The sequence below is a fragment of the Bidens hawaiensis genome, unplaced genomic scaffold, assembly GCF_021521415.1.
Source record: "Bidens hawaiensis isolate Kalapana, Puna unplaced genomic scaffold, B.hawaiensis_p1.1 tig00037990_1, whole genome shotgun sequence".
Lineage (NCBI taxonomy): Eukaryota > Viridiplantae > Streptophyta > Magnoliopsida > Asterales > Asteraceae > Bidens > Bidens hawaiensis.
In genome coordinates this window covers 131,547-146,238 of record NW_027505510.1, presented here as the reverse complement: position 1 = coordinate 146,238, position 14,692 = coordinate 131,547, and the positions used below count along the sequence as shown (strand labels likewise).

At 35.5% G+C, this 14,692-nt stretch overlaps 2 protein-coding genes across 2 annotated transcripts; one reads left to right on the top strand and one right to left on the bottom strand.

The window, feature by feature from the left end:
- Positions 1–3,667: 3,667 nt before the first annotated feature.
- On the top strand, positions 3,668–4,572 carry LOC143613642 (uncharacterized). The gene is made up of 2 exons (XM_077087297.1): positions 3,668–4,163; positions 4,312–4,572. Exons 1-2 carry the CDS (start codon positions 3,749–3,751, stop codon positions 4,389–4,391), a joined length of 495 nt encoding a protein of 164 aa, XP_076943412.1. The 5' UTR covers positions 3,668–3,748; the 3' UTR covers positions 4,392–4,572.
- On the bottom strand, positions 4,499–7,889 carry LOC143613641 (U11/U12 small nuclear ribonucleoprotein 35 kDa protein-like). Its single transcript, XM_077087296.1, has 9 exons — positions 7,742–7,889; positions 7,574–7,674; positions 6,923–6,974; positions 6,759–6,829; positions 6,597–6,687; positions 6,442–6,517; positions 6,262–6,340; positions 5,123–5,328; positions 4,499–5,002 (listed from the first exon to the last, which is right to left on the bottom strand). Exons 1-9 carry the CDS (start codon positions 7,884–7,886, stop codon positions 4,633–4,635), a joined length of 1,191 nt encoding a protein of 396 aa, XP_076943411.1. The 5' UTR covers positions 7,887–7,889; the 3' UTR covers positions 4,499–4,632.
- Positions 7,890–14,692: the final 6,803 nt, after the last annotated feature.

Below are 14,692 nucleotides of genomic sequence, written 5' to 3'. Positions count from 1 at the left end.
ACATCATTACAAATAGTGTGATATTGCAAATACCAATACTCTTTTGTTAGAGATTAAGTTATTTACTTAAAAATAAAATGATCATATCGTAAAAATTGAGTGTTTTTATAAATTGAGTTTGTATTCTTTTTGTAGTCATAAGGCAACACAAATCTTACTTCACTTTCTTGAAATTTTAAAGGGTCTGGAAACACTAATACATCATTTCAACCACAAGAATATTCTACACAATACCGAAGTGCTCGTGGTGTTTGACCCCCCCCCCCCCCCAAGAGATGGCTTGATACATACCCGCCAAAACCAGTACTGGAATTCACTTAAAGTTTAAGAGAACATCGTTATTCTAGTGTTTGGAGTGTGAGTCTAAGGATGCTCTGAAAGAAAAATGATGACTTTATCGTGTGTCAAAATGAACTGTTTGGATTGTGAACTCATTCCTTGGTTCGCATTTTTGCAAAGTGTCAGTTTTGGTTCGATCCTCAACCTATAAACAACTCTAGTTTCAAACTGTAGTATAGTTTAGCCATGTCATATATATGACATTTGAAACTAGCCCCAGATGATGTCATATAGTTGGTAATATGTGTTACTCTATCCTAGTGTGTTTAATATTAAAAACTGTATTGACTTGTGATAATATATATTCTGACAATATTTGTTACAACCAAGACCATAACTTGACATCCCCTAATATTCGAATATATCAATCATTCTCAATATGACACTTGTAAGACTTGTTATTAGTAACTTTTGCTCATGTCTCCTATCTCTATTATCTTCAACCCTTTGCTTGATTCATATTCTCTCGTCTATGTCAAAGTATACCAATTCCTCTTATATTCTTTATGTTTGAAACGGATTACATTATGCAAAGGCAAAACGGGTGGTCATAAAATTACTTGATATGAACATGATCCATTTATATGCATGAGCTATCTTGTCATTTTCATAAAGTATAATCAATTATGTATTAACTTTGTTACAAATCTATAAACATAAAACAATATTCTGCTTCATTAACAACCATACATATAGCGGTAGCAAATTTTGACACGTGCAACTAGTTTTCTCTATAGTTGCTCTTATTTCATTTACATGTAAACTGAATCGTTATCAGAATCAATTAATCATCAACCATGATGCAAGACGAGCATCACCTGTCTAGGCTCACACGGCACTCATACCGTTACACGTATACTAAACATGATTATTGCGATTTAAAGTGATGATAAACAGAATACTTGTAACATGAAACATTAAGATATTGCTTTGAATACAAGTTACTATCAAGTCTTAGGGTGAATTCCAATAAGTGGTGTTGTATGTTTGAAAAAGTAGTGGTTGGTGGTTCACCAAAGTGGTGATTGGATCTTTGTTGCATAAAGAATCAACCATTATGGTGATTGAGCCATGTGATTCGCTGGCTCGTGGCCCCCAACCTCATTGTCTTATCTTCACCATGTGGTGTGCAAGTGATAATGGTGGTCAATTCTCTTGATTCTTGTATTTGATTCGACGTTATTGTTATTGGTTTTTTGAAGATTATATTCATTAATTAAATATAAATAAACAATATAGCATTTATCTCCAAGATTATATGGCATAGTGTCTCCTACAACAATTCATTGAGTTCATACCTTGTAGATCTAAGGTTTACATATAGATTATCAAATTGGAACCGGAAAATGCGTCATGCTGTGTTATACAGATAGCGTTAGACACGACGTGTTTACACTACAATGCAACCCAAAAATGGCTACATTTGACTAAATATGTCATTGACGGAAATACTAACATGAACATGTTACCACTATTAAATGTAAGTAGTTCAATAACACGCATAACACCACCACATTTTTATCGTGATTATGACTCACTTAACATAATTAATAAAGGCAAATTGGATTTTAATAATAAAGGTTATAAAAAACTACAATCCACAAACCCTTAACAGACTACAGCTAGTTATATATAGGATGCAAATATATTCTGATATATTTACTTATTTATAAACTTAGAAATCTATGTCATTTTGATAAATGGTTCGTCACTTGCCATGTCAACATGTTAACCATTTAACACAATTAATTAAACGTGTAATTCAACAGGTTCGACGATATGTACCAATTGGCGGTTTTGATATGCTTTAATCATGTTCATGAACGTCTCAACTTGTTTATGACCTGAACCCGCTTAAGTACGTGTCAAGTCATGTTGTATTAACTAGTCGTATCGTAACCGGCAACTGCCAACTCTATATGAAATGGTCATGTGAAGGTGCACTATCGTTTCTTTGAGTGCTTAGCATCCATACACATCCAAGTGTTTGAAGAGACTTTGAACTCCCACTATATGGGTTGTAAAACACTCATATATGCATGATACTATCCATGAATCCATGATGATGGCCCACTTAGATATGGTTATATATGTGCATTATGTGAAAAACATGGAAAATGGGTCCTTGTGGATCACGAATAAATGCTCGACCTAATTGTATATACTATAGTAACAATTTTGGATAACGTTGTCAGTTTGATACAAATATGTGTTGGAGATTGCCGTTTACAATTTCTAATAGAGCTTGGCGTGGATGGATATCGAGACAATGTCGTTTTATCTAATAATTAATATAAGCACGCGCTCTAGTTTATTTACCACATAGGTTTGTTTGCATGTGTAATTGTCAAATTTCTTTTAATTGTCAAAATTTAACAACGTTTTGTTACTAAATATCTACCAAATATAATTCTTAATTGGGCAATATTGAGGACGAATGATTTAGTGGTAGTATGGGCCAGGTGATGGTGATGGTGATGGTGATGATAATGATGTGATATGAGGACATAGTAACAAATTTGACTAATACTAATACATACAAAGATTCAATGATTCACGTAATTTGAAAAAACATTAGGAAATTTTATGTATAGGCAATTAGGTTAATGATTTTATGTGTAAATGGCGTCCCTTTCTAGAGTGTTGGAGTCCCGTTATAAACTGCTGAGTAGAATAGTAGTATGATGAGTATGCAAGACCTTGTTTAAAAAAAATGCAATTTGCATTGTTGAGTTGTCACAACTTTGTAGAGAATATCGAAACCTTCAAGAATAGTTTTTATTTTGGTGTACTTGTAACATATGATGTAAAAATGTTTATAATAGCTCGAATTTTAAGTCAAGAAAAATGTTTTTAAGTTGTTATTTTAGCTCTTCTATCTTCGAAGATTGAAGAAATATTTGTTCTTATCTCACCTTTAAAACCCAACGTGCAGACTATAGACTACTTGTTTTTTCCTTTTTCGAAGGGAAGGATTTTATCACAAACTGAAAACGACAAGTATCTAGAAAGCCGAATACAAAGGAAAAACAAAATCCAAGTAGAAACCAACAAAGAACGACATAATCAAATCAACTTTCCATAAGTAAAGTTTTGAAAGATATTTTTGCTTGTATATTTATTGATAGATATATATAAAAAGTAAATGGTTGACAAATAATTTAGTTATCAAATTATGTTGTAAGTTGTAACATGTTTAAACGTGTATATTTTCCATGTATATGTCATACCGTTATTAGTCTCTAGAAGAATCTAATGCCCCTACTCTACACTTCAATTATTATTTAATAAAAAAAATAAAATAAATAATAAAAAAACACAGATACTTACTTGCACATCATACCAACATCTTCTTCATCTTTAAAAGGCCACACCCCCTTCCAAGCAACCACTTCTCTTCTCCACACAAATGGAAACCCCATTTCAAGATTCTCAAGACCCAGATCCTCAATCTTCAATCGGGTCATTTGATCACCAATTCGGATCCGGGTTCTTGAAGAAAGATGAAATAAGGCCAAAGTCTCAAACCTTGAGGAAGAAAAATCAAGTCTTTCTTGAAGGGTATGTTGAGACATCTGATGAAGATGAGCTTGTGAGAGCTAAGAGTTTAACAGATGAAGATCTTGAAGAGCTTAAAGGGTGTTTGGATTTAGGATTTGGTTTCAGTTATCATGAGATTCCGGAGCTCTGCAACACGTTGCCCGCGCTGGAATTGTGTTATTCTATGAGCCAGAAATTTCTTGGAGAGCAACAGAAGTCATCAGAGTCTCCTTCGCAGCCACCGACACCGCCTTCAAAAGCTAATTGGAAGATCTCTAATCCTGGTGAGTCTTTGAAAGTAAAATTTGAATTTTGATTTAAGGATGGTAATAACTATGATTCATATATCCAGAATCATGGTCAATGTAAATAGTACAACTTTCATTACATGGTGTATATGTAAGCTTATACTTTGACTGAATATATGTGCAGGTGATGATCCTGAAGATGTGAAAGCTAGATTGAAATTCTGGGCACAAGCAGTTGCTTGCACAGTCAAATTATGCAGCTGATATCAAGTACTTATACAAAACTGGATATGGAGTTTTGATTATTAAAAAAAAAACTAAAAAAAATTGGTTTTAAAAGGTTCAAATTGTCATCAGAACAAGAAAACAAAGTCTGCAGGAGATTATGGATCATGTTGTATATAATCTCGTCTTGTAAATATAATGAATTAATAAAGTTCAGATATCTTATTATCTTAAGTGGTTACATACAATCATGACTTTGATTTGCAAAACAAAACAAAGCTTACTCGTGTTTATGTCGTTTGTGAGATCGTTGTTCACTGTCACAAGAGAACCTCGTATCAGATCGATGATGACCACGATCATGACTCCTGGATGTTCTGTCGTGTCTATGGGAGTCTCTTCTCTTCCTTGAGCTGTCTTCCCTATCATCATATCGATGGTCACGGCTGCTAGACCTTTTGTGTTCATCATAATAATAACTTTTGTCATGCCTGTGGCTCTTCCGGGACCCACTTTCAGCATCTGCAGATTGCCTTTCGTCATAAGCGTGATCCCGGCTTTCGTCATAAGCGTGATCCCGGCTTTCGTCATAAGCGCGATCCCTTGAGTTGTCTTCCCTATCATCATATCGATGGTCACGGCTACTGGACCTTCTTTCATGCTCTTCATAATAGGAGCTTCTGTCATGCCGGTGATCCCGGCTTACGTCATAAGCACGATCCCTTGAGTTGTCTTCCCTATCATCATATCGATGGTCACGGCTACTGGACCTTCTTTCATGTTCTTCATAATAGGAGCTTCTGTCATGCCGGTGGCTCTTCCGGGACCCACCTTCAGCATCTGCAGATCGTCTTTCGTCATAAGCACGATCACCGCTTTCGTCATAAGCGCGATCCCTGCTGCTTGATCTTCGGCTTCTGCTATGTCTGTCTTCCCTATTTGCATAACTTCTTTTTCTTCTGGGTGGTGATGGAATCTTCAAAAATTATATGAAGATTGTCAAAGTTACAGGCACGTAAACTGCCACCTTGGATTTAAAAAAAACACACAAGACGTTGCTCTATGTGCAACCAAATAAGTTTTGTTTACAACTTAAAAGTTGTGTTTCTCGCGTGTGTTTTACATACGAAACCTTTTTATCAAGCAAATCTTTCATAATTTCTTCATCTCTTTGGTTGTTTTTACATATCAGTCTCCTACAAACCCTAATTTTGACCAATATTGACCCAAAAGTACACGAGGTCAAGGGTGTAAATGAGCCAAGCCAACTCGTGAGCTACTCGAGATTGGCTCGAATCAAGGGCCGAGCTTCTCGAGCCTTAAAATAAGCTTGTTTAATAAACAAGACCGAGCTTCACTTATCGAGCTCGAGCTGGCTCGCGAGCCTAAACGAGTCTATTACATATAAAATCATGATAAAAACTAAATATATATTATATTATGTATAACTATAATTATAAACATATAGAAAATAATTAAAAATGTATATGAATTAATTAATAAATAATAAACGAGTCAAGCCTAAGCTTGAGCCAGGCTCGAGGTTTAAAAAACGACTCACGGGCCGAGCTCAAACTTTAAAAAACAGAGTTTGAAACAATCCGAGCTCGAGTAAGTCAAAATGAGGCTAGTCGAGCTCAAACTTGGCTCGTTTGCACCCCTACATGAGGCAGCGCCTCAAGGCCTGAAGCGTGCCTTAGGCACACCTTTATAAAGCAAGTCTGCCACATCACCATTTTTTAAACACCAAATGGGCAAAGTGGTAAATTATGTATCATGTTTTGCTAAAAAGTAAGACAGTGCATTTTGCTGGCACATAGTTTGGGTCAAAACTATTATTGGTGCAGAGAATATTATCCTTTTGCATGCTAATGTCTTCTCATGATTTGCAATAATGAAGAAAACATACCTCAAATCGTGACATGTAGTTTCCTTCAGGGGGAGGCGGAATCCCAAGGCGCTTCAAATCATCTAATGGAATCGGACGCCTTTTCAAGTAATCAGCAAGGGAAAAAAGTTAGTTTCATCTCTAACGGGTCAAAAGTCACACAAGGTATATTTTTAATGTAAACGAGATGGGAATTCATACAATGGGGCACGGAACGGTCTTTCTCGTCCACCAAAACGCAGCTGCCCTGATTCTTTTTTACCGCCGAGACCCCCTCCTAAACATATAAAAAGAATCTCAACAACTAATTGTAGCATACCCAAAAATAATATTCAAAAGGCGGAAATTTATATGACCTAGTCTTCTAGGAATCCATCCTGGCATCAGTTGCTGGCGATTATAATCAACTATGATTTCAGAATCATCAATAACTGAATGGTGCGCTTTCTGCACATGAAAAAGGAGTGTAAACATATTTTTGCATAAGATGCTACAGAAAAGTGTTCCAATTTGATTACCTCATACGCTCGTTGCATATCTCTCTCACTTTCATATTCAACAAAAGCGTAGCCTCGAGAGGCACCAGTAACTGTAAACATTATTTAGTCGATTATGAAAACACACAATTGCAGACAAACTCCTACGTAAGCATTCTCAAAACACCATTTTATACATGCATTACCAATATGTCGGACCAATCGCAAGCTCTTCACTGTTCCATATTTGCTCATAGCCTACAAAACAATAAGAAACAGCAAATATTCAGTGCTCTGTACAGACTTCCACACAAACAACAAGAATGCTATATAACATGGAAGCATCCACAGGATGTAGATTCTGATATGAACAGTAAGACAAACTTAAAATCAGTTTGCATATATATCCTAGATGTTCGTTATAGTATGTTTGTTCTTGATGAGCTAGGGCAATCTTTTGATCGTCATCAATACTGATTTGTTCAATGAATGTTGTTCCCATTGTTCTTTATTCCAATTATCAAAACTAGGGATGAGCAATAACCACTGAAACCGAACCGAAATTAACAGAAAACCGATTGCGTGAAAACCAAATAAACCGAAAATCGGTTATCGGCTTTTTTGTACACTTGGTTAACCGAAAATAACCGAACGGAACCGTTCATATTTTCATATATTTCTAGCTGTTATACATCCATTTCATGTATTTATACTCAATTTCATATATTTATAAGCAACAAGCTAACGGAATAAACCGAACCAATTAACCGAAAACCTATAGGCTGATAAAATATTAAAATATATATTATGAACTGTTGAAATACAATTGAATGATAACAGTTAGGGCAAAATGAGACCTTGCGAAGGGTATCTTCGGTAGTCAAATGCGATAAATGACCAACGAAAAGAGTGCAATAAGGATCTTCTCCGATAACATTCGGATCGCCCAGTGGATCATCTGCACCAAAATTAGGGTTTCAGTAAATAAGAATATGAAATTGAGGTTTAAACTTGAATTAACATACAGAGGCCGGCGGAAGAACATAAGAGAGCTCGGTAAACGGCGTTATCGTGCGGAAGAATGTCGGTGCCGTCGATGCTGCCGGCTTGAATCGGATGGTATGAGTGTGCGTAGAAGACGGAGTTCAATTTGTCTTTGTTTCTGTTCATCGTCTTCGTGTGAGTGAGTTGAGTGTGTTTGGAAGAGGAAATTAGCCTCGGTAGAAAGATGATATGGTAAATAAAATGGGCCCGGGTAACCATAACCGACCGGTTTTAAAATACTAGAAGACTAATATTTCGGTTGTTGGTTTGGTTTTAATAAATAATGGGAACGAGACGGACTCATGCACACCACTATATGTAATTTTAGTTTGGAATATTGGTTTTAAATAACCCTAGCTATTGTCCCGACTGACAAGTTATGGTTGAAGGATGACATTAGGTTTTTGTATTCCAGTGCAAGAGCTTGCAATAGCTCATCACTGTCGACGGACGAACCAGATTAAAGTCGTGAATCTAGATGTTGGGTTTCAGAGTTCAAGGACAATTGAAATTAATATTTAGATCGAGCGATTGAAGGTTGGAAGATGAGTTTGAAGATAGAAATGAATCAAGTGAAAGATGATTTAATTAAGAGAATGTGACATAAAATAGTATTAGTTCACCGTTGATGGTATATGTTACACGCATGTCCCTTAACACTTGATTAACCATCATTAGTCATAATTAAGCAACACAAGAATTAATCAAAGACTACAAACACTCAAAGTAAAGATCATTAAGTTCATGTCTACAAAGGGTTAAATCGAGATTTCTATACCAACATGAAGATGAATAAATCACAAGACTAATCCATTGAAGAAGAATTAACAACTTAGATAAGATAGGATGTTAGTTTTTATAAACTTAGGATACACTTATAAAAATATACTTAAACAAAATTGTTTAAATATATAATATTTGAATTTTAAATATTATTCAAAAGACTTATTCCATTGTTGGTAAGTCTTTTATGCAAACCATACATTAAGCAACTAAACTCACCAAATGGGCAATTTAAGCTCAAAAAAAGCGAGGGTTGAAGATTTGGATGAAGTTTATAAAGTATGTTTAATCAAATTGGTGAAATACTTGGGTTGTGTTGTATGTAGAACAGTAGAAGTGGGAAGTGAAATGGTCAAATGGATGTCTTCTCACGTGTGTTGGTCAACGTTAGAAGCCAAGATTCAATTTAGCACATATAACATTCACATTGGCAAGTCCAACGTGAAGTGGACCGGGCGTTCACGGTTGTTGGAAGCGACTGTGGAAGGAACTATCCGACCTCCAGTCAGCAAACCTTGAATCTCACATGCTTGGCTATAAATAGAAAACTTATTCAAGATTCGTCTTCATCCCTTTGCTCTACAACATTAATACACGTACTTCAAAGCCAATCTCTTTCATTGTTTAAGTCTAATCAAGCTTCAATTATCAAGAGAAGAGATCAAAGTGTAGAGCAAGAACAACTTTTCAAAGCTATCATCCAACCATTTTGTTTGTAATTTGAGGGATCAACGCTAAAGGTTGTTTTAGTGTTTTGACAAGTGATGATTCATCTTTAGGTGATGACTTAAGAGAGGAACCACTATTTATGATTAGTATAAAGAGCGTATCTCCCAAGTGGGAGTCCTTGAATGTGAGAGGATTCAATGTATAAACACTAGTGGGTATAAATGTCTTGTGTTAATCCAGACTAATCTCTCAACGTATTGTATTAGTCTGTTTTCATCTCAACCTTCATTAAGATTTTTTACATTAATTCTATAGCGAATGAGGGTAACGATACAAACCAACGTTCGTTGCCTGGAAAAAAGATACATTTGTAATTATGGTAGATATTATATATAGAGAGAGAGAGAGAGAGAGATAAAGATCAAATGTTGGTGTCACAACTCCTTCTTAGAAACCTATTGTTTTAGTATTTATGATATTAGTTTTATTACTAAATCCAGTGTGTTAGTGACGGTATGTTGGCTCAAGGGTGTTTTGTTAACTTCTTTGTGGTTAAGCTTGCTGGGGTTTGAATCTTTGCCTGTTCCATATCACATGCATCATTTTTTTTTCCATCTATTAATTTGTTTTAGTTTTGGGGGTGTATGATATCATTTTTGAAAGGGTCAATTTAGATTCTTTTCATAAAGGCTTTTTTTTAAGTATAATAATATGAGGAAATTGAGTTTTATTTTAGTTTCAGTATTGTAATGAATTTAAGCGACGCTAACTAAAACGCAACGCCTTGTCGCCGTAACATACGTGTTATTGTTTATTTAGTTTCGATACCATAACAAACCTAGCCAATAACAAAATTATTTTTTGTCTACTTCTGGTACGATAATAAACCTAATCGTTACCAACCAAATGTATGTCCACTCACCGCTGCAACGCCCGTGCTTGTTTTGTTTTTTGTTTTAAATATGTCAGTTTTTTGAAATTATTTTTTGGGTTTAGCTCCAGTGTTGTGGCGAATCTATAGATACCTACCGAATTTCGTCACAACGTCTGTAATTTGCCAACTGAATAAATGTATTTTTTGTATCATAAGATAGACGTTTACTAATTTATTTTTCTATCAGATACCTACCGTATATATGCCGTTTTCATCATAAATTGTACGTGTGCTGACACTATTTTGGGCGTTCAAATATAATTTTTTGATTTAGTGTAGGTGTCGTGACGAACTTAACCGATATCAACTGAATTCGCGTCAAGTCGTCGCCGCAACGCGACGGGTTTCAAACATAGTATAGATAAAAAGAAAATCTTGGTGCTATAAACCTTTAAGTAACTACATGTGTTGAGCTTTTAGGTAATTTATTTGAAAAAAAAAACCAATATTATGTGATGGTCTGGTTGTATTTGTTGAGTTTGAAGGGAGTTAGGGACCCAAGTTCAGTCTTTTTAGCTCCATTTTCTTGTTATTTATAATGTATATTTTCTTTTTAAGGCAAATTATACGGTAACTACAAGTGCACACTCCTTTATTTGTTTTTTTTTTACATTTTTAAGTTTATGCTAATAACATGTGATATTTGATGTATATAATTTAATAAAATGTATGTTTACGATTTAGTTTCTGTATCGTTGATACCGATCGAATTTGTGTCGGCTCATAGCCGAAACGCACGGATATCTTTTTTTGGTTCGCTGCAGGTTTTGTTAGTGATTTACTTTTTGGTTTAGTTTTGATGCTGTAATCCAATACTGACTGAATTTATGTCGGTTCGTCACTACAACGCGCGGTTTATTTTAGTTTGTTAATTTGTTATATCTGAGCGTTGACAAATTTATTTTTTTTTACTGACTATGTCAAATGCGCGCCGGGTGTTTTACCTAGTTATTATTATTATTTAAAAGAAAAGTATAAGTGTGTATGATTTTGTAATGGGTTCACAAATATATTTTTTTAATCAATTGTTGTTTGTTAGATAATAGTATTTTTCTTTAAATAAAGTAAAAAGAAAATGTATAATTAACTAAATAAATGTAAAATTTATTTTTTAAGTAAGTGTAGCTTATAAGTTATTTTTAGTTAAAAAAAGATAATTAACTAAATATATAACCTACTTTTAGTTAAAAAAAATAATAATGAAAGGAAAAAATGTTCTAGGATTATTGAAAAGAATGACGTCAGGATCGACCGAGTCTTAGAATAGTTCAAAATGCTCAAGTTTGTATCCCCACTCTTAAGAACTTTTATTAAAAGGTGAAAATATGGAAGGAAATCTAGGATATTTTTTATATAAATAAATTTTAGCAAAAGACAGGGACATGGATTGTTAACAAAAATAAAATAAAATAATAATAGTAATAATTAGAAAAGGGGCAAATGCATAAACACAAACCCCGTGGAAACAAGAGATACCAGATGAAGGTTTGCCTGCCACTCTGCGCCGTAAACCCCCTTAACCTTAACCTTAACCTTAACCTTAACCTTAACCTTAACCCCATCATCATCGCTTTGGTTGTCGACGCAACAACTCTGCACTGTAATGTGATTCATTCGATTCGCCACCCGCTGTAATCCAGGTAACTAAGTATATATTATCTCATCTGATTTGGAAAAACAACTCGAAATTGGTCCACAAACAATTGTAAGTTTTTAATTTAATTTCTTGAAAGATTTGTGTGCCAAACCATATTTTATTTCCCAACTGCATATAAGAACAATCTGTTAGTTTTCTTATTATTATTATTATTATTATAGTCAGTCATATTTGATAAATTTGCTAGATCATGGAGCCAAAGCAGATTGCTTGTGACCAGTCATCTTGCCCGCTCGCTGAATACGATTCGTTTATTGCTCGGAACCTGGAAACTTATAATCAATGTGTAATGAATATGAGCTACGGGGGAGACAAGTCCAAGCATCTTTCCATGGCTGGTTGATTCTCTCTACTCCGGACAAATTCTTGTGGTCGCTTTGGAACCCGCTCACCTCTAAGTTGATTCGTATCCCACGTTTGGTGTTTGATCATGGTGATGCTGATGCTGATCCTGATGCTGAAATAGAATATTCTTACTATTGTTGTTTGCCGTCTCCTCCTGGTGAACAAGGTTCGGTCCTCCTGTTAGCGCCGACCACATCTTTTACCTTTGTGTTTTGTCGGCGAGACTGCACAAGAAAAAAATTAAAATGGATTGAAATGTCATATGCTAATCAGCTCTGGACCATGACCGGTATAGATGGTTGTTACCTTACAGATGTAACTTGTTGCAATGGTAAGGTATACGCCTTAAACTCGCACGCGCCGTTTCTCATACAGGTTGACATTATGGTTAAAGGCAAAGAACTTGTCATAACCCTGCTGCCGTTTGTAAATGAACCTCACGTTAACCCTAACTATTATCCCACCGTGACTCCTTTTCTTATAGGATCTCATACAGATTTGTTCTACATCATATCATGCCCTAAGTATGGAACGAAGAGGACTGCTGAGGTGTCTTTGTTTAAATTCGATGCAGCTAGTATGATGTTTGAGGAAATGGAAGACCTCAACGGTGCCGCATTTTTCATCGATTTTGCTACCGGTAGCTCTCCTTACTCATTATACAAGTCTGAAGTTGCCTCAAATATAGGGGGTTATGTATATATTCTTGATAGCATGAACCAAATATGCTCCTTCCGTGTCAAAGATAGAACCATGTCTCTGCCTTCAAAGTCTTGTATTGTACAAGAAAGCCATGGGCTCGTGTGGAAAATGCTTGCATACAGGTATTGCTTTTATCCATTTTGAGATAATTTATGGTGCACCTTTTAAGTTGTTATCTGAATAGTGTTTCTTTATTTTATATATATATATATTTTCATATTTTGTGTAGGTTGGAAGGTCGTAATCCCAAAAACATGCAAGAAAAAGAGTACAAGGACAACAAGATAGCAGTAAGACCGGTTAACCTTGAAGGTTATAGCACAATAACGGAGTCCCGCCTGCTCAATATTCCGTTTCATATTTTGGAAACAATTATGAAGCACTGTGTAGGTGTCGAATACTTTAAGTTCCGTGCTACATGCAATAGTTGTCATTTAGCAGCACCTTCGACTCAATGGAGCTCCAAAACAGCATTAAGGAGGTTGCGGATGCATTCAGTAGTTTCACCATGGTTGGTGGTGTTTGATAATCATCGAGGTGTTATGACCTTTATAGATCCAGTATGCGGTGACAAGTATTATATAAAACCACCTTGAAGAACTGAATGACAGGTGCAAAATATATTGTTTGAGGTATGGTTGGCTATTGATGGTTAAAATCACCGGCCACTTGGTGTTGTTCTATAACCCATTTACAGGTGAGATCCGAAAGCTTCCGGTGCTTTATGCTGGTTTTGAAAGATTATGTTTTTCAGCACCACCTACTTCCCCTGATTGTATGGTTGCTGCATTTTATAAGAAGTATGTCTTAATCCTCGCTGTATCTCAACCATCATGGCATAGACATGTTTTGGATTGTGACAAAGATGGTACATATTCTTCTTTTCACTTTCCAACATTCAGGGGACCGGATATTTATACCTTGCGCGACGACAAAAGAATCGAAACTTTTAGAGGCACGGGCCAGAATTTATCTAGGAGGATTGTTGTAGACAATGCCCCAAGCAGTTGTTGCATATCTTCGAGAGAGTACTTTTTGACAAATTGTGATGAGCATCTTTTACTTGTTATTGTGGATGAGTCTGGAGGATCGGTTGAGGTGTTCAAACTAAACAATTCTACAGAAGAGTGGGATAAATTATATGGTTTAGGAAAACACATGATTTTTATTACCGATGTATCATGTATCTGCCTTGAAGCCAAATTGCAAGAAATGGGGAACAAGATCTACTTTCCAAGAGAATTGCGTAACGATGACACGAAGATAGTGATCTATTCTCTTGAAACATGCAGGTATCACACATTTGATGACAGAAGTATCCGAGAGAGTTTCAGTGGCGATTTATTGAAAACTATGGAGTCTTGTTTCCCTCACGCATGGATCGAACCAAGTTGGTCATACGAGAACACACACGATGTGACAACATAGAGGTGCTGCAATTTATGAGTTATTTATTCTTGCTTATGCATCATCTACTAAAAGTGCAATAAACTACACTTTTGGTCTTTTTTTTTTATATTACAATAATGTAGAATGTGTTGATTGAGGACCGTTGGCATAATGGCACTGTAGTATAAAGCTTTATAGTTGTATGCATGCATTTTCAGTAAATAATCCAATAAGACCGGGAACACTCCTCTAATATTCTGTAAGTGTTATTATTCAGTCTGTGGTTTGTAAGTTGTGGTGTTTGCACTTGCGCGCCCGGTTAACAACTTGCTATTCCGTTTTGGTGTTTAATGAGAAGTGTCGTTCTTTTTTTTTTTGTGTGTGTGAGGGAGAAACGGAGATTCTCCTCTAAACTGACTTCCTAATTCCTATGTCAACCTTTAATTCTTTTGT